This window comes from Lygodium microphyllum, chromosome 23 (assembly GCF_053477565.2).
Source record: "Lygodium microphyllum isolate KBCC chromosome 23, Lygodium_microphyllum_v1.1.10, whole genome shotgun sequence".
Lineage (NCBI taxonomy): Eukaryota > Viridiplantae > Streptophyta > Polypodiopsida > Schizaeales > Lygodiaceae > Lygodium > Lygodium microphyllum.
In genome coordinates this window covers 53,793,999-53,818,411 of record NC_141157.1, presented here as the reverse complement: position 1 = coordinate 53,818,411, position 24,413 = coordinate 53,793,999, and the positions used below count along the sequence as shown (strand labels likewise).

At 40.3% G+C, this 24,413-nt stretch overlaps 1 protein-coding gene across 1 annotated transcript in view; it reads left to right on the top strand.

Moving 5' to 3' along the window:
- Positions 1-3,175: 3,175 nt before the first annotated feature.
- The window catches only part of LOC148016190 (uncharacterized), a 130,912-nt gene continuing 109,674 nt past the window's right edge, over positions 3,176-24,413 (top strand). The window contains exon 1 of the mRNA XM_087663880.1: positions 3,176-3,956. Coding sequence (XP_087520006.1) covers positions 3,176-3,956 — 781 coding nt within the window. The remainder of the gene's footprint in view (positions 3,957-24,413) is intronic.

The following is a 24,413-nucleotide window of genomic DNA, read 5'->3' as shown; positions in this document are numbered from 1 at the left end:
GGAGTATTTTGGGAATTTGCAAAGTATTATTACGGTGGATTACCGTAGCTTCTCCATGATAATATTCGACGTGCAGTGGTTCAAAGTGGTACTTGGAGGAGCTGGCGCAACAGTTCGACGAGGTCCATCTGGATTTCTCGAAATAGATTCTGAAAAAAAATGGATGGATTTGCGCGACACCTTTGTGTTGCCGGCCCATTGTGAACAGGTGCAACTAGGCATTTGCTTGCTAATTGTAATACGACATGGTTTATGTCACAATGGTTTGAAGACGGTTTGTAAGTGTTTGTGAACAGGTAATCTTCTATCCAAATCCCCGACAACCTCGATGGTGGTATGTTATACCTTCAACTCCTCGAGGTGTGAGAGTATACGATCAAAGCGATGTTCCAGGCATAGATAAAGAAAATATGCAAATAGAGGGATCGAAATTACAAGGGGTGGAGGCCACCGCAAGCTTGGAGGCTGCATCGGCTAACAATGATGGAAATACAGAAGTCGTAGAATTTTTTGAGAACGAGATAGACTCGTTGTTTTGTGGTGACATGTCTATCGACCTTCCAGTGTATGCAGAGTTGTGTCAGGAGATTAACATGGGACCATAGAATACTTCATTCTTGGAGAATTGTATTACTCAATTCGTTGTTTAGATCTTCCATAAAGATAGATAAGATATGCATTTTAAGAGGGATTTTTCAAAAATGATTTTATTAATGTGCTTTGTATAGTTTAAATTGATTATTCTAACATTATTTTTTATCTGTGTAGGTATCGACATTTTCAGGATGAGTTGAGGGATGAGCGATGAGGAGTTTCAAGAGATGATGGCACGTATGTCTCCAAATCAGCTCGCGAGATTCAGAGAGATAGCAGATCAGGAGCTGTCTCGTTCTTCGTCAGGGCGCTCTGCTAGATCAGCTTCGGCGCGATCAGATGCTTCAGCTTCGAGTAGACGATCTCGACGCTCGCGACTTGGGCCAGAGGGAGGGACTGCGACTGCAGGAGGATCAGGGGGGTGCTGCTGTGGAGACACGGACGCGGTGTCTCCGTCTCGTCGTTCAGCTGGAGCTCGGTCACCTCCAGGATTTGTCAAACCTGTGGGGATGTCCACTCCAGTTACTCCGGCTTTTGCGCAACCGTCGGCAGATGTCACTCCTTTTGGTGGCACCCCCTCTGGTGGCACTCCTTTTGGTGGCACACCCTCTGGTGGCACCCCTTTGTGTGGCACTCCGGGAGAGGGTACCCCCGTCGGTACACCGGATGTTCAGGGGTCTCCTGGATATGCCCAGGAGCGTGGACGGAGATGGGAGAGGGCCCATACAAGGCACACTCCTAGGGATTATGGATACCTAGTGGATGGCAGGTCAGGAGCCATCATCATGAATGATGAGGGGAGGAGGGTGATGGCTCGCATGAGGGAGTTGTGCCAACAAGTTTTTCAGCACAACATCCTGGATCATTGGAGGAACATACCGGAGGGGAGCAAGGAGTACATAGTAGCAAGGAGCGGCCCAGTAAGTCACTCATCTTTCTTGTCCGTAGTTACCATGAGATATTTGAATGCATTAATGTATGGTGGATTGATATGTTGTTTCTTTTTCTGCAGAATCCGTTTGATGCTCCTTTAGAGCGGGAAGAGCTTTCGGGGGACGACGATTTGTAGCTCGCCCTTGGATCCTTAGAGCTCACATACCTTTAGTTTTTAGTCGCCCGATCCATGTAGACAAATATAACATGTATTAGTGATATTGTTTTATGATTGTACCAATCGCATTTTATGCGATATCATGTATTTATTTCATCCATCAGTTTTATGATTTCAGTATACATTCTTTTTGTTTGCAAACACTTTGTATGAAGCAGTGCAGAAACTATTTTGTATGGCGACGATTATAGCGACGGTTATAGCGACGATTCTATGGCGTCGTCAATAACGACGCTTTTTGCGACGACAGGGGCAAATTTTGTTGTTTGTATTTTCGTCGCTTTAAACGTCGCTATAAGGTCTATATCTTGTAGTGTAAGAAGGGAAGAAAAGGGGCAAGTAGCCCGGTTATAGGTTACAATCAGATCTTGAGACTGCCACAAATCTTAAAAATGTCTTGGAAGATCGCATACTTGGGAGTAGAGTGAAATTCATACTTGGTGAAGTTCTTGGAATCGCAAAGCGTGAATTTCATGATGTAATCATTGATATGCTAAAACGAAAAAGACAATTTGATGGTGAATTTTTGCAAGCATTGATGTAGGTTGACAAAGACATAGAGAAACATCTTCAAAGGGAATATGATGATGTATGTAATGCTATTTTGGAACAGGCTGATGCTGAAAATGGGCTAGATGGAAGTATAGACAGCAAGCTTGTGGCCGAAAATAGTATTACGGGCAACATTAAGCATAGAGAAAAGGCTATGTATAATAGGGATGTCCATCAACAAGCACATGAAGAAGAAGATGCTCATTTTATTCCAAGCAGTCACTATTCACTAACGCATTGGGCTTGTGCTACAACAGAGATAATTGTTAAAGTGGGAGAAAGAGAGACGCCTTGCATAGCTCTCTTGGATCATGGTTTTGAAATCAATGTTATGGCACACAATTTGTATGAGAATGGAGGTTGTCCAATTGATGTAGATCCAGGATGGCGCATGCGGGTAGCAAACAATTCATGAGGGGATCTTTATGCAGCTTGTTCGAATGTACCCGTGACTATTGGAGATGTTAGGGATGAATATTATTTTTTTGTGCGAGATTCATGTAGTTATCTAGTGATTTTGGGGCAGCCCTATATTTCAAAATCAAGACTCAAAACAAAAGCCTTGGATGATGGTTCTTCATATGCTCAGGTTTGGAGTAAAGACAATACAAAGACAATACAGTTTCTCACTGTTTGTGTGAATCATCCCCGCAATCGAGATAAGTTATGGGATAATCCCATGCCACCTAATGCAGGAGATTTTAAGGGTTTTTAGATAGCACTGTTGTAAGGGGAGGCTATGGCAGTGCCTCTAGGAAGATAATTATGTCTCCAAGAAAGGGGGAAACTATGTTTGTGTCTGGATTGTAAGAATGGACAACATGTAGTCTTGGTAGCTTTAAGAATGTTTCAGCCATGTACAAGGCTAAAAAGAAATATGTAAGATGGGTTGAAAAAGAGCTGAAGACATATGATTTGATGGCTGCAAATGAAGGTATTTTAGGGTTGTTTTCAGGGCTATTTTATGTTGATACAGTAGCTGAAATTTTTGCAACAATTAATGCTGAAAGCATGGCAGAAAAAGAGATTATTTATGTTGACACTTTAGAAATGTATAAAGTCATTCAAGAGTTTGCTAAGCATGAATGTTATGGGTTGCAATATGGGTTGCAAAACAGGGTTGAAGCAAGGGTGGATACAAAGTACAAAACAGTTGCAAAGAAGGTTAAGCCTATGGCTTTGCCTTTACCACCTGAAAGTGATGGGTTGACTGAGAAGGTGACTCAACAGCCTAGTTTACGAGATCCACATGGAGTGGGGCATAAATTTACAGTTGAAACTTTACAAAAGCTGAAAATTGGTGATACAAGCTTTCTTTTACCTGTAGAAAGAGCTTGCTTCTTGCAAATATTGGCAAGGCATGGAAAAGCCTTTGCATTTCAGCTAAATGAAATTGGATGTGTTGATCCGACCATAGTTGCACCTATGGTGATATTTACAGTACCTCATGTGCCATGGAATTTAAATCCTATTCCAATACCTCGAGCATATTTACCTAAGTTGCTAAAGCTTTTGAACGAGAAGATCAGGATGTGGATTTTGGAGCCCTCTTCAGCTCCATATTCGAATCGGTGGTTTACTGTTCCAAAGAAGAATGGTTCTTTGAGGTTTATACAGGATTTGCAAGCGGTTAATAAAGCCACCATAAGGAATGTTGGATCAGGCCTGATAGTGGTTGAATTTTCAGAAGCATTTGCAAGCAAAGCAATTTACTCTTTGGGAGATTTATATTTAGGATATGATCAGTTCCAGCTTGCATTAGAAAGCCGAGATATCACTACCATGAAGACTGACATATGATTTTTGATGCCGAGAAGTGCTTAAATACCAAAAATTACAAATATCAAGGGAAAAATAGACTTCGTCGAAGGCGGCAGTGGCAATCAGTATGATTTTAAGCGACAAGTCCCTAAAGCGCTAGTGCTAATTTTCATGGAAAATCAAATGGTAGCAGATGGCCGAGTTGGAGTTTTCCTAGACGCAAAACGACGTCAGAATCCAATGCAAGTCTCAGATCTCAATTCCGAGGTCGTTTGATCCCCCATTTAATCCCCGCAAGGTTCGGGGTTGTGAAGCGGCTACTGGATTTGGAAGTTTAGAAGAGCGTGACGGGGCCTAGCTTTGTAGACTTCGATGCCACGAAACTACTCGTCTAGATGGATCTCGAGTCCGATGTCATTTGCCCCTCCAAAAGTGAAAAAACCACTTGCTGGAAGTGTTAAAGCAAAAGGCATGAACTAGATAATTTGGGTTTTAAGCTTAGGCTCTAATTGAGAGCTTAAAATAAACTCACGAAATGAAACATTGTGGGAGGGGGGGCGTTAGTTTTTGGTGACCCATTTTTTATCATTTTCTAATCGGTCTGAGGCAGGAGGAATCCTCTTGGCCCTGAGATGCTTCTATCCTTCACCCTCCATCACCATAAATGGATCAAGGAATGATGCACTGAGCAAAGAGATAAAAAATGAGTCTTTCTCTCTCTTCCCTCTCTCTCCTGCATAAAGGCAATTCATGTGCAAGAAATCAAGGAAGAAGAGGGGCTAAAGAATGCTTGTCCGACTGTGATCGAATTGCTTCAAGATGAAGAGGAGGCTGAGGAAAGAGGTTCAGCACTAAAGAATGGTTGCTGGTCAATTTATGGGCTGCCCAAAATAATTATTAAAAAACCTGCAACACGCAAGACACGTAGTATGCTCCAATTTTACAAAGAAATTTGATTATTTTTGTTATTTCATGGTCCAAATGTTGTTCATATGCAATGAATTTTTAATTGAATTTGGTTTGCATCATGTTTGAGGGCTGTAACTACAAAAATACAGAACCTGTAATGATTTAGAGCTGTTTATAATTCTTTAAAACTAGTAAAATGTCAATTTTAATGAAAATTAGTGTTTTTTTTTCCATTTTGAGTTGGGAGAAAGAGTGGAAATGGGATAAACTCAGAGAAAATGTTAATTTTCAGTCAAAATAATAATCCAACACAAATAAAGCAGAAAATAACTATTTTTATGAATAATAAATAGGAAAAATAGTGAAAAATAGAGAAAATTTGGATTTTCGCATTCAAAAAATATGGAAAATTAAGATTTATGTGCGTGAATATTTGGCGAGTTTAAAACATGAGGTTAAGCCTTAGTTTGGCCTCGTTCTTTGTATTAAAATACATGTTTATTATTTTTTACATACAAAAATGATACAAAACAACAATTTACACCTATGCATCGCAGCAACACCTAAACGGTGAAGGGGGGGGATAAAGTCTATGTGATGATCTAATTGCTGAAAAGATACAAATTTTGATTTTCCTCCTTGTGCATAGCATTTAGGGATCGTTCCATAATTAAATATAGGCGACTAGTAGCACGGAAGTTTCGGTGCTAGTCCCTAAAGCAGCGCATCATGTAACACTTAGTTAAAATTCATGAAAGGGCTGTTTTTCGCACCTCACATGGCTGGTTTTTTAATTATAAAATGGTTGTGTATAATCGTCATACACCTTGCATCAAGTATGTCATGTGTTATCTCTTGGATGCATTGCAATTGATTGATAAACTTTGACAAATGCTGAGAGGACATGAAACCTAAGTCGTGGATTAGATAGGTGCTTCTGTTGGGGAAAGTTTTTTGAGGCAAATCAAAATCTCCTAGAACACTGGATTATGAAAGAGTGGAGTTTGTGCGAATGTTATATGTGTTAGCGACGCATCTTGGGACCAATCCCCGAGGTGTAGGAGAATCGTAGTGGAGCCGCGGCAATCAGCCCCGAAAGGTGCTTCCCTATGTGTGTATTACGAGGCATTATGCCTATATGTTATGGGATCTCCCTTTGAGGAGAAGGGAAGGTGAACGTTGGACTACATATTGGATACAAACGCAAAATTGTCATAAGCATTTAGTGCAAAGTGAGTTTTAGATGCTCTTGGCCCATGAGGCCGTGTGGTGGGGTTGTCTGTCATATGCATGAGGTCCGCCTAGTGCCATAGCCACTGTCGGTCCATTTTAGGTTCCATTAGTGGTGCATCTATCGGGAGTTGCCAACAAGTGGTGGTTCTTGAATCTAGGGTTTTTAGGGACCAAATAGTTGGTTTATGTCTTTTGACAAGGACCTTCAAGCCGAAATACAAAAAGCAGAACGTGCTGAGAGGGCTAGACGGCAGTTGGAGATTGTAAGATGCTATTCTCCTCAAAGGAGCAGCCCATTACGCATAAGTGGCAGTGGTTCTAGTAACCTAGGTGTTACGAGTAGCTCTTCGAGTGCAAGTGGATATCTTGGCACTTTTCTATTTCTAGTTAATCAACCCACAACAAGTGGGGGTGTAGTGTTGCCTACACAAACTCCTGTTGTCAATCACATTGTGGCCATGGCACAACCTATCGCAATTCCAGCAGGTACACCGGATTTATCGGCATTAGGAGCACCGTTGCCCATTTTCCATGGGTTAGTAGAAGAAGATGGAGAACTCCACATTAAGGAGTTTCAAATGCTCATGTTCAACTATCAAATCCAAGAAGAAGGACACGTAATGATGTTCTTCAACATGACATTCAAAGGAAGAGAGGCTGTGTGGTATCACGGTCTAGAAGTCGGAATCATAACTAGTAGTGCCCAATTCTTTACGACTTTCTATAGGGAGTTTGCCCCTTAGAAGGGTGGACAATATTGATTGCGTGTTCTGAACGTAACACGCCAAGAGCCAAATGAGAATGCCCAGGCATATACCAAGAAAATAAAGCAAGTTCTTCACAAACTTAACGCTTATATTCCCATTCCAGCGGCTGCACAGTTGCAATATTTCCTACATGGATTGGATTTTAATATCTAGGTGCAGTTGAATAGTGTTGCTTTGGCCGATATTAACACTGCCATTACCCAAGCATAAGGAGTAGAGTCGTGCTTGCAAGTAGCTTATGCAACAAGGATAAATTGAAATGATAATAATTTGGCCTTGACCAATGGGAGTCAAGGGGATCCCATGTTAAATACGGGTGGCAGAGGGAGTATTTTGTCGAATTTGCCTATGTTACCAGCTCCTCCTAGCATGACTATGCCTATGGCTAGTCAGGCAGCCTCGCCAAATAGTGGTGGAAACCAAACAATGAATCCTAATGTTGTCCCAGTTGGTCAGTGGCCGATTCCTAATCAAGTGGTTAGGTCATTGGACGAAATACTGACGATCACAGCTATGAGTCGAGTGCTTCTAATGTCCTTGGTGAAGTTAAGGACATGATGAAGCACTATATTGATATGATCTCTGAACAGTATCGACAAATAGCTATGGATGTCAATTTCCTTAAGAAGCAACAGAATTTGATAGGGAACCAACGCCCTGAAGAGGGTGGCCCCTCAAGATTCAGTTGTAAGTGGTGTGGGGGGCAACATTTCCCTAGGAATTTCCCGAATCTCAAATGTGATATTTGCAAAAAGTCTAGCCATTTAGCTGCTACCTGTTGGAGTAAGATTAGTTCTCTCCAACAAGGGAGTAAACAACCAGGTCCAGTTAACCATTGCACACAAGGGAATAATCTCCAGCAAGACGATGGACCAAGGAAAATACTACAAAGAGGAAAGGCTGTTATTGAGGAGTTACCTCATGGCAGTGGAGTCAGCCTTATTGAGGCTCTATGTGGCAATGATGCTGAAACTTCTAATCTGCGAGCCATAACAAGAGGTCAAAAGATTAAAGAGGGTGACAAAGGAATTGTAAAACCTATCGAGGGAAACCCTAAACAAGATGCTAGGGAAAAGCAAGTCCTGAATCCTGATAAGGAAGGTGGACCGTTAAGACCTATTGGTAGTAAAGCCGATCCTGAGGAGGATAAAGGATTGCCAAGAAAGAAGGTAAAGGCTAAAAAAGAGGCACTAAAGCCGATGGAAAGACCAAAGGAGAGAATGGTTTGGCATGAGAAGAGAACTTTGACTCATTACCATGACTTTGATCTAGCAAGTTCCCTTTGTGAAGTCAAACCAGACGTGAATCTCCTGTAATTGATTAAACTTTCTCTAGGAGTACGCAAGGAATTCAAGAAAATCCTACGTATAGGGTATATAGTAGAACCTTTGGGCATACTAGAGTGGGGGAAGATTGGTTCGATCATGCTAAAAAGCATTGCCCTAGGGTTCCAGCATATGTGGATTGAATATTAGTGGAGCACGCTATTGTGGACACTAGATCCTCCGTCAATATCATCAGTTCAGACTTTATGGAGAGGTTAGGTCGAGAGATCCAAAAAGACGGCTCCACACTTCTTAGGATGGCTGATGATAGTCTAAGACAACCAGAAGGTTGCATTACTAAGGTCCATGCTACAGTTGCGAGCATGGAATGCTATCTGGACTTTAGCGTAATAAGGTTTGTAGGACGTCCTAGCTATCGAGTTTTGCTAGGCAGATCGTGGATTCTACGAACAGACTGTCAAGTCAATATACCCACTGGTCGAGTGATTCTAGGTCGAGGTGCCCATCGTGTAATAGTGGATGCTTACCTTGAGTCTCCTCAGAGTGAGAGAGCTCCGCTATCCTCCACTAAACTAGAAACAATAGATGATCCATCTGGTACTGAGACGTCATCGAGCAATGGATCTAAGGAAGGGTCCACTACAGAGGATATTTATCAGATAACCTTGAATTAGCAGATAGAGCCTCATGATCGAATAAGAGACGTGGAAATTATTGACCTGGATTTTGGAACGCTAAATGATTCGTGGCCAATTAAATTAGGGTCCATGCTCAGTTCGGAAGAAAGAGAGGATTACGTGTCCTTAATTCGAGAGATCCGCGATATCTTTGCTTGGAGCTATGAAGAACTTCGGGGTATTCCTCCCAGTCTAGCTGTGCATACTATTCCTGTAAAGGAAGGTACCCGCCCTGTACGTCAGAAAGTGGTGCGTAGATCGGTTGCAGATAGCTCACGTAGTGAATCCCTGAAGGTCCCCAAGGACAATGAACTCTACCTTTTTGCACAAAAAACAATGTAAAAGCATGCACGACAAGAGGCAAGAGACAAATTGGGTTCAATCTCCCCCATGCCTTGTGTGAGCGCTTCACAAAGTATGTATTTTATGTATATTTCAATCTTCATGCTCAATAATAGCCCAATTTACAAAAATATGACAAGCTTTTAGCTTTTGAGTTTGCTTTCTACAAAAATAGGAAAATAAAGCTAATGGACGGTGCCCATAGAGTCTGGCACGCCCAATCTCAATGTCCAAATAGAAATAACATATCCGGGCGCATAGGCGCATACAAAATATTAATCAATAATCGATGTCTCAATAGACATAACAAAATATAGGCGTGGCGCCTATCAAAATATAGTCCAAAGGTCGAATACCCGCTAAACTCCGATGCTTTCCTCCGCCACTGCTGCTATCTCTACACATCAACTGAAGCATTCACAATCGTTAGTAAAATAATACAATTAAACCGACAAAAGTGAATACCTAGCAGTCTTCAGCTACATAAATAAATCAACTAGTTAGAAATAAATCCTAACCTTAATTTATTACGAGTGTGCACTCTAAACTCATAAACGTTTATTAATTTAATATGCATTTTGCGGAATCACCCGCTATGGAATCACCCATGTACACACTAAATTAATGAAACGCCCGAAAAGGACAGGCGTCCCCATCAACTTCTCGCACAAAGAATCCTCTTTGTGTATGAGCCCCGGTCATCTAAGTTTACGGAATCCACCGTAAAACCTCACGGAATCCACCGTGGAATATGCCTCCTGGCATCATACCCCTGGGGTGGGATAGCAATTGACCTCAATTGCTATTAGCTCAATGTGGAGCTAACAGAGTGGGGAAAGCATTTAAGTCTCTAGCGTGCATCCATTGTGCTTCCTCTACAGGATGGTTCTTAAATTTTACTAAATATCTAGAATACCTTCGGCCAGTTCTAGTGGTCATGTAGTCAGTGTCTATGATGGCTTCTGGTTCAAGTATTTCAGTCTCTTCCTCTAGTAAAGGTGGGTTTTCATAAATAGGGTGGATAGGTAATTGGCCTCTAAATGGTCTCAATAAACTAATGTGAAATGTATTATGAATTTTCCAATGAGATGGCAATTCTAACTTGAATGCATTGTCATTAATCTTATGAAAGATTCTAAATGGTCCATAGAATCTAGGAGCTAATTTAACAACTGGATGTCTATCTACACTTTGCAGTCTACGCTTTTCTATTCTAAGCCAAACATAATCATCAACTTTAATTCCTTCTTTTGATACAATATGACCTAAATATTCTATTTCTGTCTTAAAGAATTCACTCTTTTCAAGATTTGCAAACAATTGATTTTCTTTCAGTAATTGAAAAACTAATGATAAATGCTCATAATGCTCTTTTTCACTTTGACTAAACACCAAAATATCATCAAAGAAAACAATCACACAATACTGATATTTCAGAAAGATACGGTTCATCATTCTACTGAAAGTAGCAGGTGCATTAGTTAATCCGAATGGCATGACTAAGAATTCGTAATGGCCAAACTGTGTTCTGAATGCAGACTTAAATATGTCAGTTCTATCTAGCCTCACCTGATGATATCCAGACTTAAGGTCAATTTTACTAAACATAGAAGATCCTTGTAGTTTGTCCATAAGGTCATCAACTCTAGGTATAGGATACCTATTCTTTACAGTGATCTTATTTAATGCTCGGTAGTCAATACACATACGATAGGTATTATTCTTTTTCTTGACTAAAAGTACAGGTGCACCGAATGGGGAACTGCTAGGTCGAACTAAGCCTCTATTTAGTAATTCTTCAACTTGACTCTGGATTTCTTTTTGCTCTATTTGATTGTGCCTATATGGTGCTTTGCAAGGTGGTTGTGTGCCAGGAATTAAATCAATCTTATGGTCTTCTGGACGTGAAGGTGGTAAACCTGGTGGTAGGTCTTCTACAAAACAGTCTTTAAAATATGCAAGAAATTTCTTATGCCTAGGGTGCATATGATTTTCCTTTGCGTGCAATTCATTCACCCAAATGAGATATGATTTAGTATTCTTGCGTAGTGCACGTTTTGCTTGAGTATGCGAAAGCAATGGAAAAATATGAGATGCATGCATACCATATAATGTAATAGATTTTCCTTGAAAATTAATATTCATTGTGTGCGTGGAATAATCTATATTTGGATTATGCTGGTGTCTCCATGGCATTCCTAAAATAATGTCGCTTGACTGTAATGGGACAACTAAGAAATTTCTTCTTTCAATGTATGAACCAATTTGAATTTCTAAATCTTGTACTTCTTGTGTGCCATTGTACCTAGTGCCTAAAAATGCAGCTTTTATACGATAATGCGTAGGTACTGTATGTAATTTCAATTCCTTTACCAATTTTGCTGAAATAAAGTCATGGGTACTACCGTCATCATGCAAGATAGTTCTTTCCTTTCCATGCACCATAAATTTCATAGTCAACAATGAATGTGGAGTAGGCATACCTGGTAAAGTGTCGAAAGTAGTAGTAGTATCATCCTCATCTTCAGTGAAATCCGGCATATCCTCATGCTCGTCTTCGTCCATGGCTCCAAGGTAGTTGATATGTGCTGGTGGCTTCTTCGAATGACAATTTGCTGCGAGATGCCCTGGCTGGTGACACTTATAGCATACTATTGGCTTGGCTTTGGTTACATTATTTGCAATGGCTGGAAGTCTGGGTACATTTGGATTTGCTTGTGGAATAGGCTTAGAATTTGGATTGACAGTGGATGGTAATGTAGGTGGTTTAGGCCAATTCTTGCGGAAAGATGGTGATGAGAAACGACCTGGATTAAACCTTCTAAAATTGGAATTGAATTGTTTAGATCCATAATTACCGTTGGCTTGAATTGTTGTGGTCGTCTGTCTCTTCCACGTAACTTATCTTCAGTGTCGTGAGCTAAGGAGATGGCGTCTTCAAGGGTAGCAGGCTTGAACATGTTCACTTCAGCGTAGTAATGTCCAAGAAGTCCAGACATATGCTTCCGCTTATGTGTCGTCTCTGGTACATCTTCAAGCATTCGTAGCTGTAGGAGTGCATTCCAAAAACGCTCTGTATACTGTGGAATAGGCTCACGATCTCGCTGTTGAAGTAAATCCCATTGCTTGATAGCCTTCTCATGAAATTGCGGTGGAAGGAAATTCTGCATGAACTTCTTCTTGAAATCTTCCCAAGTAGCAGGACATTCTATGCTCTTGCGGACTACAGTCCACCAAAGTGATGCTCTGTCTATCAGATGATTAGTAACACACTTGATTTTATCTTTTTCAGGATAAGTTTCCTCATGGAAATAGTCATCAAACTGGCTAATGAATGATAAAACAGTCTTTCATTCTCGTATGCCATTGAAAGTGCGAAACTTGAAACTTCGTTTACTTATCTTGGATTCCTTGCGAATGGTTTGTGCTTCAAGAGTGTCGTCGATGGTATGGCGAATCAAATCTTCAGCTTGAGGTTCTTCTTTGTCGGTGGATGCTCTTTGTAGTTTTGTCAATTGCACTTGCAATGCTTGCCTAGCCCTTCGCTCTTCTTCCAATTGCAGCATGATTAGATCCAACTTTTGTTCATGGTAGGCTTAGGTAGGTCGTCTTCAGTCATAGGATCATCCATATGTGAGGTAGTCATCCTGTAAAACTCAATAAACCTTTCTCTCTCAAAATCAAGTTAGCGGGATGAGCATAGCTCAAATTTGGGGTTACAAGGCTATGTATTTTTGGGTATTTCTTTCTCAATTTTCAGAAAATCTGCAATATTTCTGTATCCGTTGGCTGAAAGTACTTCAACAAACTTGTAGATAGGTAGAGCAGCTTGTTGCGAACAACTTTCCAGTTCAGAGTTTTTGCATACGAACAAGTCTTCTATGAGTTTTAAGCACTAGTCAGTTCTGATTTAGTCTGACTTGCGGAGTTGTAGACTTAGCAGACTTGCAAAGTTGTTGACTTGCTGAACTTAGGCCGATTTGCAGAACTTACAAAACTTGATTTCAATTGACTTGCTGAACTTGACTTCAGAAGTGCGGGACCTGGAGTTACTGAACTTGTCTGCCCTGTGTGACTTGATGAGAGTTGAGTGACTTAGCTTAAGTAATTAAGCTTAAGCTTAATAAGCTTAGTGACTTAGGCTTATTAAGGAGGGAGAATCGTCAGGAAAGGGCGCAATTCGTGGAGGACAAGAGTATAGATTTGATGCCGTCGCGGAAATTTCGGACCCACTCATACAGCTCGTGATGAAGTTTATGAAGGATTAAGCTTTCTCCTAAAGCTTAACTCAAGCTTAAACTTGAGATAGAAAAGAAATATGAAATTTTCTCACTGTTTGTTGACGACTTGTATGTGAGGATGTAGGAGTGGTCCTCCGCCTGCAGAGCCTGGTCCTTCGCGATCTGACAGTGGAAACAGGGGTTCTTGATCGCCAAAAGTCTGCCTGTATCGACGGTTCGCGACGAGATTGACTGTAGATCCCGTTTGTTCCTGGAGCTCCGCCTTCGCCCAAGATTGGTAGCGATTGGAAGCTCTTGAACTCTGCTCCGCTCTGATACCACTGGTGCGCAGATCGGTTGCAGATAGCTCACGTAGTGAATCCCTGAAGGTCCCCAAGGACAATGAACTTTACCTTTTTGCACAAAAAACAATGTAAAAGCATGCACGACAAGAGGCAAGAGACAAATTGGGTTCAATCTCTCCCATGCCTTATGTGAGCGCTTCACAAAGCATGTATTTTATGTATATTTCAATCTTCATGCTCAATAATAGCCCAATTTACAAAAATATGACAAGCTTTTAGCTTTTGAGTTTGCTTTCTACAAAAATAGGAAAATAAAGCTAATGGACGGTGCCCATAGAGTCTGGCACGCCCAATCTCAATGTCCAAATAGAAATAACATATCCGGGCGCATAGGCGCATACAAAATATTAATCAATAATCGATGTCTCAATAGACATAACAAAATATAGGCGTGGCGCCTATCAAAATATAGTCCAAAGGTCGAATACCCGCTAAACTCCGATGCTTTCCTCCGCCACTGCTGCTATCTCTACACATCAACTGAAGCATTCACAATCGTTAGTAAAATAATACAATTAAACCGACAAAAGTGAATACCTAGCAGTCTTTAGCTACATAAATAAATCAACTGGTTAGAAATAAATCCTAACCTTAATTTATTACGAGTGTGCACTCTAAACTCATAAACGTTTATTAATTTAATATGCATTTTACGGAATCACCCGCTATGGAATCACCCATGTACACACTAAATTAATGAAATGCCCGAAAAGGACAGGCGTCCCCATCAACTTCTCGCACAAAGAATCCTCTTTGTGTATGAGTCCCAGTCATCTAAGTTTACGGAATCCACCGTAAAACCTCACGGAATCCACCGTGGCACAGAATCCACCGTGGAATATGCCTCCTGGCATCATACCCCTGGGGTGGGATAGCAATTGACCTCAATTGCTATTAGCTCAATGTGGAGCTAACAGAGTGGGGAAAGCATTTAAGTCTCTAGCGTGCATCCATTGTGCTTCCTCTACAGGATGGTTCTTAAATTTTACTAAATATCTAGAATACCTTCGGCCAGTTCTAGTGGTCATGTAGTCAGTGTCTATGATGGCTTCTGGTTCAAGTATTTCAGTCTCTTCCTCTAGTAAAGGTGGGTTTTCATAAAGAGGGTGGATAGGTAATTGGCCTCTAAATGGTCTCAATAAACTAATGTGAAATGTATTATGAATTTTCCAATGAGATGGCAATTCTAACTTGAATGCATTGTCATTAATCTTATGAAAGATTCTAAATGGTCCATAGAATCTAGGAGCTAATTTAACAACTGGATGTCTATCTACACTTTGCAGTCTACGCTTTTCTATTCTAAGCCAAACATAATCATCAACTTTAATTCCTTCTTTTGATACAATATGACCTAAATATTCTATTTCTGTCTTAAAGAATTCACTCTTTTCAAGATTTGCAAACAATTGATTTTCTTTCAGTAATTGAAAAACTAATGATAAATGCTCATAATGCTCTTTTTCACTTTGACTAAACACCAAAATATCATCAAAGAAAACAATCACACAATATTGATATTTCAGAAAGATACGGTTCATCATTCTACTGAAAGTAGCAGGTGCATTAGTTAATCCGAATGGCATGACTAAGAATTCGTAATGGCCAAACTGTGTTCTGAATGCAGACTTAAATATGTCAGTTCTATCTAGCCTCACCTGATGATATCCAGACTTAAGGTCAATTTTACTAAACATAGAAGATCCTTGTAGTTTGTCCATAAGGTCATCAACTCTAGGTATAGGATACCTATTCTTTACAGTGATCTTATTTAATGCTCGGTAGTCAATACACATACGATAGGTATTATTCTTTTTCTTGACTAAAAGTACAGGTGCACCGAATGGGGAACTGCTAGGTCGAACTAAGCCTCTATTTAGTAATTCTTCAACTTGACTCTGGATTTCTTTTTGCTCTATTTGATTGTGCCTATATGGTGCTTTGCAAGGTGGTTGTGTGCCAGGAATTAAATCAATCTTATGGTCTTCTGGACGTGAAGGTGGTAAACCTGGTGGTAGGTCTTCTACAAAACAGTCTTTAAAATATGCAAGAAATTTCTTATGCCTAGGGTGCATATGATTTTCCTTTGCGTGCAATTCATTCACCCAAATGAGATATGATTTAGTATTCTTGCGTAGTGCACGTTTTGCTTGAGTATGCGAAAGCAATGGAAAAATATGAGATGCATGCATACCATATAATGTAATAGATTTTCCTTGAAAATTAATATTCATTGTGTGCGTGGAATAATCTATATTTGGATTATGCTGGTGTCTCCATGGCATTCCTAAAATAATGTCGCTTGACTGTAATGGGACAACTAAGAAATTTCTTCTTTCAATGTATGAACCAATTTGAATTTCTAAATCTTGTACTTCTTGTGTGCCATTGTACCTAGTGCCTAAAAATGCAGCTTTTATACGATAATGCGTAGGTACTGTATGTAATTTCAATTCCTTTACCAATTTTGCTGAAATAAAGTCATGGGTACTACCGTCATCATGCAAGATAGTTCTTTCCTTTCCATGCACCATAAATTTCATAGTCAACAATGAATGTGGAGTAGGCATACCTGGTAAAGTGTCGAAAGTAGTAGTAGTATCATCCTCATCTTCAGTGAAATCCGGCATATCCTCATGCTCGTCTTCGTCCATGGCTCCAAGGTAGTTGATATGTGCTGGTGGCTTCTTCGAATGACAATTTGCTGCGAGATGCCCTGGCTGGTGACACTTATAGCATACTATTGGCTTGGCTTTGGTTACATTATTTGCAATGGCTGGAAGTCTGGGTACATTTGGATTTGCTTGTGGAATAGGCTTAGAATTTGGATTGACAGTGGATGGTAATGTAGGTGGTTTAGGCCAATTCTTGCGGAAAGATGGTGATGAGAAACGACCTGGATTAAACCTTCTAAAATTGGAATTGAATTGTTTAGATCCATAATTACCGTTGGCTTGAATTGTTGTGGTCGTCTGTCTCTTCCACGTAACTTATCTTCAGTGTCGTGAGCTAAGGAGATGGCGTCTTCAAGGGTAGCAGGCTTGAACATGTTCACTTCAGCGTAGTAATGTCCAAGAAGTCCAGACATATGCTTCCGCTTATGTGTCGTCTCTGGTACATCTTCAAGCATTCGTAGCTGTAGGAGTGCATTCCAAAAACGCTCTGTATACTGTGGAATAGGCTCACGATCTCGCTGTTGAAGTAAATCCCATTGCTTGATAGCCTTCTCATGAAATTGCGGTGGAAGGAAATTCTGCATGAACTTCTTCTTGAAATCTTCCCAAGTAGCAGGACATTCTATGCTCTTGCGGACTACAGTCCACCAAAGTGATGCTCTGTCTATCAGATGATTAGTAACACACTTGATTTTATCTTTTTCAGGATAAGTTTCCTCATGGAAATAGTCATCAAACTGGCTAATGAATGATAAAACAGTCTTTCATTCTCGTATGCCATTGAAAGTGCGAAACTTGAAACTTCGTTTACTTATCTTGGATTCCTTGCGAATGGTTTGTGCTTCAAGAGTGTCGTCGATGGTATGGCAAATCAAATCTTCAGCTTGAGGTTCTTCTTTGTCGGTGGATGCTCTTTGTAGTTTTGTCAATTGCACTTGCAATGCTTGCCTAGCCCTTCGCTCTTCTTCCAATTGCAGCATGATTAGATCCAACTTTTGTTCATGGTAGGCTTAGGTAGGTCGTCTTCAGTCATAGGATCATCCATATGTGAGGTAGTCATCCTGTAAAACTCAATAAACCTTTCTCTCTCAAAATCAAGTTAGCGGGATGAGCATAGCTCAAATTTGGGGTTACAAGGCTATGTATTTTTGGGTATTTCTTTCTCAATTTTCAGAAAATCTGCAATATTTCTGTATCCGTTGGCTGAAAGTACTTCAACAAACTTGTAGATAGGTAGAGCAGCTTGTTGCGAACAACTTTCCAGTTCAGAGTTTTTGCATACGAACAAGTCTTCTATGAGTTTTAAGCACTAGTCAGTTCTGATTTAGTCTGACTTGCGGAGTTGTAGACTTAGCAGACTTGCAAAGTTGTTGACTTGCTGAACTTAGGCCGATTTGCAGAACTTACAAAACTTGATTTCAATTGACTTGCTGAACTTGACTTCAGAAGTGCGGGACCTGGAGTTACTGAACTTGTCTGCCCTGTGTGACTTGATGAGAGTTGAGTGACTTAGCTTAAGTAATTAAGCTTAAGCTTAATAAGCTTAGTGACTTAGGCTTATTAAGGAGGGAGAATCGTCAGGAAAGGGCGCAATTCGTGGAGGACAAGAGTATAGATTTGATGCCGTCGCGGAAATTTCGGACCCACTCATACAGCTCGTGATGAAGTTTATGAAGGATTAAGCTTTCTCCTAAAGCTTAACTCAAGCTTAAACTTGAGATAGAAAAGAAATATGAAATTTTCTCACTGTTTGTTGACGACTTGTATGTGAGGATGTAGGAGTGGTCCTCCGCCTGCAGAGCCTGGTCCTTCGCGATCTGACAGTGGAAACAGGGGTTCTTGATCGCCAAAAGTCTGCCTGTATCGACGGTTCGCGACGAGATTGACTGTAGATCCCGTTTGTTCCTGGAGCTCCGCCTTCGCCCAAGATTGGTAGCGATTGGAAGCTCTTGAACTCTGCTCCGCTCTGATACCACTGGTGCGCAGATCGGTTGCAGATAGCTCACGTAGTGAATCCCTGAAGGTCCCCAAGGACAATGAACTCTACCTTTTTGCACAAAAAACAATGTAAAAGCATGCACGACAAGAGGCAAGAGACAAATTGGGTTCAATCTCTCCCATGCCTTATGTGAGCGCTTCACAAAGCATGTATTTTATGTATATTTCAATCTTCATGCTCAATAATAGCCCAATTTACAAAAATATGACAAGCTTTTAGCTTTTGAGTTTGCTTTCTACAAAAATAGGAAAATAAAGCTAATGGACGGTGCCCATAGAGTCTGGCACGCCCAATCTCAATGTCCAAATAGAAATAACATATCCGGGCGCATAGGCGCATACAAAATATTAATCAATAATCGATGTCTCAATAGACATAACAAAATATAGGCGTGGCGCCTATCAAAATATAGTCCAAAGGTCGAATACCCGCTAAACTCCGATGCTTTCCTCCGCCACTGCTGCTATCTCTACACATCAACTGAAGCATTCACAATCGTTAGTAAAATAATACAATTAAACCGACAAAAGCGAATACCTAGCAGTCTTTAGCTACATAAATAAATCAACTGGTTAGAAATAAATCCTAACCTTAATTTATTACGAGTGTGCACTCTAAACTCATAAACGTTTATTAATTTAATATGCATTTTACGGAATCACCCGCTATGGAATCACCCATGTACACACTAAATTAATGAAATGCCCGAAAAGGACAGGCGTCCCCATCAACTTCTCGCACAAAGAATCCTCTTTGTGTATGAGTCCCAGTCATCTAAGTTTACGGAATCCACCGTAAAACCTCACGGAATCCACCGTGGCACAGAATCCACCGTGGAATATGCCTCCTGGCATCATACCCCTGGGGTGGGATAGCAATTGACCTCAATTGCTATTAGCTCAATGTGGAGCTAACAGAGTGGGGAAAGCATTTAAGTCTCTAGCGTGCATCCATTGTGCTTCCTCTACAGGATGGTTCTTAAATTTTACTAAATATCTAGAATACCTTCGGCCAGTTCTAGTGGTCATGTAGTCAGTGTCTATGATGGCTTCTGGTTCAAGTATTTCAGTCTCTTCCTCTAGTAAAGGTGGGTTTTCATAAAGAGGGTGGATAGGTAATTGGCCTCTAAATGGTCTCAATAAACTAATGTGAAATGTATTATGAATTTTCCAATGAGATGGCAATTCTAACTTGAATGCATTGTCATTAATCTTATGAAAGATTCTAAATGGTCCATAGAATCTAGGAGCTAATTTAACAACTGGATGTCTATCTACACTTTGCAGTCTACGCTTTTCTATTCTAAGCCAAACATAATCATCAACTTTAATTCCTTCTTTTGATACAATATGACCTAAATATTCTATTTCTGTCTTAAAGAATTCACTCTTTTCAAGATTTGCAAACAATTGATTTTCTTTCAGTAATTGAAAAACTAATGATAAATGCTCATAATGCTCTTTTTCACTTTGACTAAACACCAAAATATCATCAAAGAAAACAATCACACAATACTGATATTTCAGAAAGATACGGTTCATCATTCTACTGAAAGTAGCAGGTGCATTAGTTAATCCGAATGGCATGACTAAGAATTCGTAATGGCCAAACTGTGTTCTGAATGCAGACTTAAATATGTCAGTTCTATCTAGCCTCACCTGATGATATCCAGACTTAAGGTCAATTTTACTAAACATAGAAGATCCTTGTAGTTTGTCCATAAGGTCATCAACTCTAGGTATAGGATACCTATTCTTTACAGTGATCTTATTTAATGCTCGGTAGTCAATACACATACGATAAGTATTATTCTTTTTCTTGACTAAAAGTACAGGTGCACCGAATGGGGAACTGCTAGGTCGAACTAAGCCTCTATTTAGTAATTCTTCAACTTGACTCTGGATTTCTTTTTGCTCTATTTGATTGTGCCTATATGGTGCTTTGCAAGGTGGTTGTGTGCCAGGAATTAAATCAATCTTATGGTCTTCTGGACGTGAAGGTGGTAAACCTGGTGGTAGGTCTTCTACAAAACAGTCTTTAAAATATGCAAGAAATTTCTTATGCCTAGGGTGCATATGATTTTCCTTTGCGTGCAATTCATTCACCCAAATGAGATATGATTTAGTATTCTTGCGTAGTGCACGTTTTGCTTGAGTATGCGAAAGCAATGGAAAAATATGAGATGCATGCATACCATATAATGTAATAGATTTTCCTTGAAAATTAATATTCATTGTGTGCGTGGAATAATCTATATTTGGATTATGCTGGTGTCTCCATGGCATTCCTAAAATAATGTCGCTTGACTGTAATGGGACAACTAAGAAATTTCTTCTTTCAATGTATGAACCAATTTGAATTTCTAAATCTTGTACTTCTTGTGTGCCATTGTACCTAGTGCCTAAAAATGCAGCTTTTATACGATAATGCGTAGGTACTGTATGTAATTTCAATTCCTTTACCAATTTTGCTGAAATAAAGTCATGGGTACTACCGTCATCATGCAAGATAGTTCTTTCCTTTCCATGCACCATAAATTTCATAGTCAACAATGAATGTGGAGTAGGCATACCTGGTAAAGTGTCGAAAGTAGTAGTAGTATCATCCTCATCTTCAGTGAAATCCGGCATATCCTCATGCTCGTCTTCGTCCATGGCTCCAAGGTAGTTGATATGTGCTGGTGGCTTCTTCGAATGACAATTTGCTGCGAGATGCCCTGGCTGGTGACACTTATAGCATACTATTGGCTTGGCTTTGGTTACATTATTTGCAATGGCTGGAAGTCTGGGTACATTTGGATTTGCTTGTGGAATAGGCTTAGAATTTGGATTGACAGTGGATGGTAATGTAGGTGGTTTAGGCCAATTCTTGCGGAAAGATGGTGATGAGAAACGACCTGGATTAAACCTTCTAAAATTGGAATTGAATTGTTTAGATCCATAATTACCATTGGCTTGAATTGTTGTGGTCGTCTGTCTCTTCCACGTAACTTATCTTCAGTGTCGTGAGCTAAGGAGATGGCGTCTTCAAGGGTAGCAGGCTTGAACATGTTCACTTCAGCGTAGTAATGTCCAAGAAGTCCAGACATATGCTTCCGCTTATGTGTCGTCTCTGGTACATCTTCAAGCATTCGTAGCTGTAGGAGTGCATTCCAAAAACGCTCTGTATACTGTGGAATAGGCTCACGATCTCGCTGTTGAAGTAAATCCCATTGCTTGATAGCCTTCTCATGAAATTGCGGTGGAAGGAAATTCTGCATGAACTTCTTCTTGAAATCTTCCCAAGTAGCAGGACATTCTATGCTCTTGCGGACTACAGTCCACCAAAGTGATGCTCTGTCTATCAGATGATTAGTAACACACTTGATTTTATCTTTTTCAGGATAAGTTTCCTCATGGAAATAGTCATCAAACTGGCTAATGAATGATAAAACAGTCTTTCATTCTCGTATGCCATTGAAAGTGCGAAACTTGAAACTTCGTTTACTTATCTTGGATTCCTTGCGAATGGTTTGTGCTTCAAGAGTGTCGTCGATGGTATGGCGAATCAAATCTTCAGCTTGAGGTTCTTCTTTGTCGGTGGATGCTCTTTGTAGTTTTGTCAATTGCACTTGCAATGCTTGCCTAGCCCTTCGCTCTTCTTCCAATTGCAGCATGATTAGATCCAACTTTTGTTCATGGTAGGCTTAGGTAGGTCGTCTTCAGTCATAGGATCATCCATATGTGAGGTAGTCATCCTGTAAAACTCAATAAACCTTTCTCTCTCAAAATCAAGTTAGCGGGATGAGCATAGCTCAAATTTGGGGTTACAAGGCTATGTATTTTTGGGTATTTCTTTCTCAATTTTCAGAAAATCTGCAATATTTCTGTATCCGTTGGCTGAAAGTACTTCAACAAACTTGTAGATAGGTAGAGCAGCTTGTTGCGAACAACTTTCCAGTTCAGAGTTTTTGCATACGAACAAGTCTTCTATGAGTTTTAAGCACTAGTCAGTTCTGATTTAGTCTGACTTGCGGAGTTGTAGACTTAGCAGACTTGCAAAGTTGTTGACTTGCTGAACTTAGGCCGATTTGCAGAACTTACAAAACTTGATTTCAATTGACTTGCTGAACTTGACTTCAGAAGTGCGGGACCTGGAGTTACTGAACTTGTCTGCCCTGTGTGACTTGATGAGAGTTGAGTGACTTAGCTTAAGTAATTAAGCTTAAGCTTAATAAGCTTAGTGACTTAGGCTTATTAAGGAGGGAGAATCGTCAGGAAAGGGCGCAATTCGTGGAGGACAAGAGTATAGATTTGATGCCGTCGCGGAAATTTCGGACCCACTCATACAGCTCGTGATGAAGTTTATGAAGGATTAAGCTTTCTCCTAAAGCTTAACTCAAGCTTAAACTTGAGATAGAAAAGAAATATGAAATTTTCTCACTGTTTGTTGACGACTTGTATGTGAGGATGTAGGAGTGGTCCTCCGCCTGCAGAGCCTGGTCCTTCGCGATCTGACAGTGGAAACAGGGGTTCTTGATCGCCAAAAGTCTGCCTGTATCGACGGTTCGCGACGAGATTGACTGTAGATCCCGTTTGTTCCTGGAGCTCCGCCTTCGCCCAAGATTGGTAGCGATTGGAAGCTCTTGATCTCTGCTCCGCTCTGATACCACTGGTGCGCAGATCGGTTGCAGATAGCTCACGTAGTGAATCCCTGAAGGTCCCCAAGGACAATGAACTCTACCTTTTTGCACAAAAAACAATGTAAAAGCATGCACGACAAGAGGCAAGAGACAAATTGGGTTCAATCTCTCCCATGCCTTATGTGAGCGCTTCACAAAGCATGTATTTTATGTATATTTCAATCTTCATGCTCAATAATAGCCCAATTTACAAAAATATGACAAGCTTTTAGCTTTTGAGTTTGCTTTCTACAAAAATAGGAAAATAAAGCTAATGGACGGTGCCCATAGAGTCTGGCACGCCCAATCTCAATGTCCAAATAGAAATAACATATCCGGGCGCATAGGCGCATACAAAATATTAATCAATAATCGATGTCTCAATAGACATAACAAAATATAGGCGTGGCGCCTATCAAAATATAGTCCAAAGGTCGAATACCCGCTAAACTCCGATGCTTTCCTCCGCCACTGCTGCTATCTCTACACATCAACTGAAGCATTCACAATCGTTAGTAAAATAATACAATTAAACCGACAAAAGTGAATACCTAGCAGTCTTTAGCTACATAAATAAATCAACTGGTTAGAAATAAATCCTAACCTTAATTTATTACGAGTGTGCACTCTAAACTCATAAACGTTTATTAATTTAATATGCATTTTACGGAATCACCCGCTATGGAATCACCCATGTACACACTAAATTAATGAAATGCCCGAAAAGGACAGGCGTCCCCATCAACTTCTCGCACAAAGAATCCTCTTTGTGTATGAGTCCCAGTCATCTAAGTTTACGGAATCCACCGTAAAACCTCACGGAATCCACCGTGGCACAGAATCCACCGTGGAATATGCCTCCTGGCATCATACCCCTGGGGTGGGATAGCAATTGACCTCAATTGCTATTAGCTCAATGTGGAGCTAACAGAGTGGGGAAAGCATTTAAGTCTCTAGCGTGCATCCATTGTGCTTCCTCTACAGGATGGTTCTTAAATTTTACTAAATATCTAGAATACCTTCGGCCAGTTCTAGTGGTCATGTAGTCAGTGTCTATGATGGCTTCTGGTTCAAGTATTTCAGTCTCTTCCTCTAGTAAAGGTGGGTTTTCATAAACAGGGTGGATAGGTAATTGGCCTCTAAATGGTCTCAATAAACTAATGTGAAATGTATTATGAATTTTCCAATGAGATGGCAATTCTAACTTGAATGCATTGTCATTAATCTTATGAAAGATTCTAAATGGTCCATAGAATCTAGGA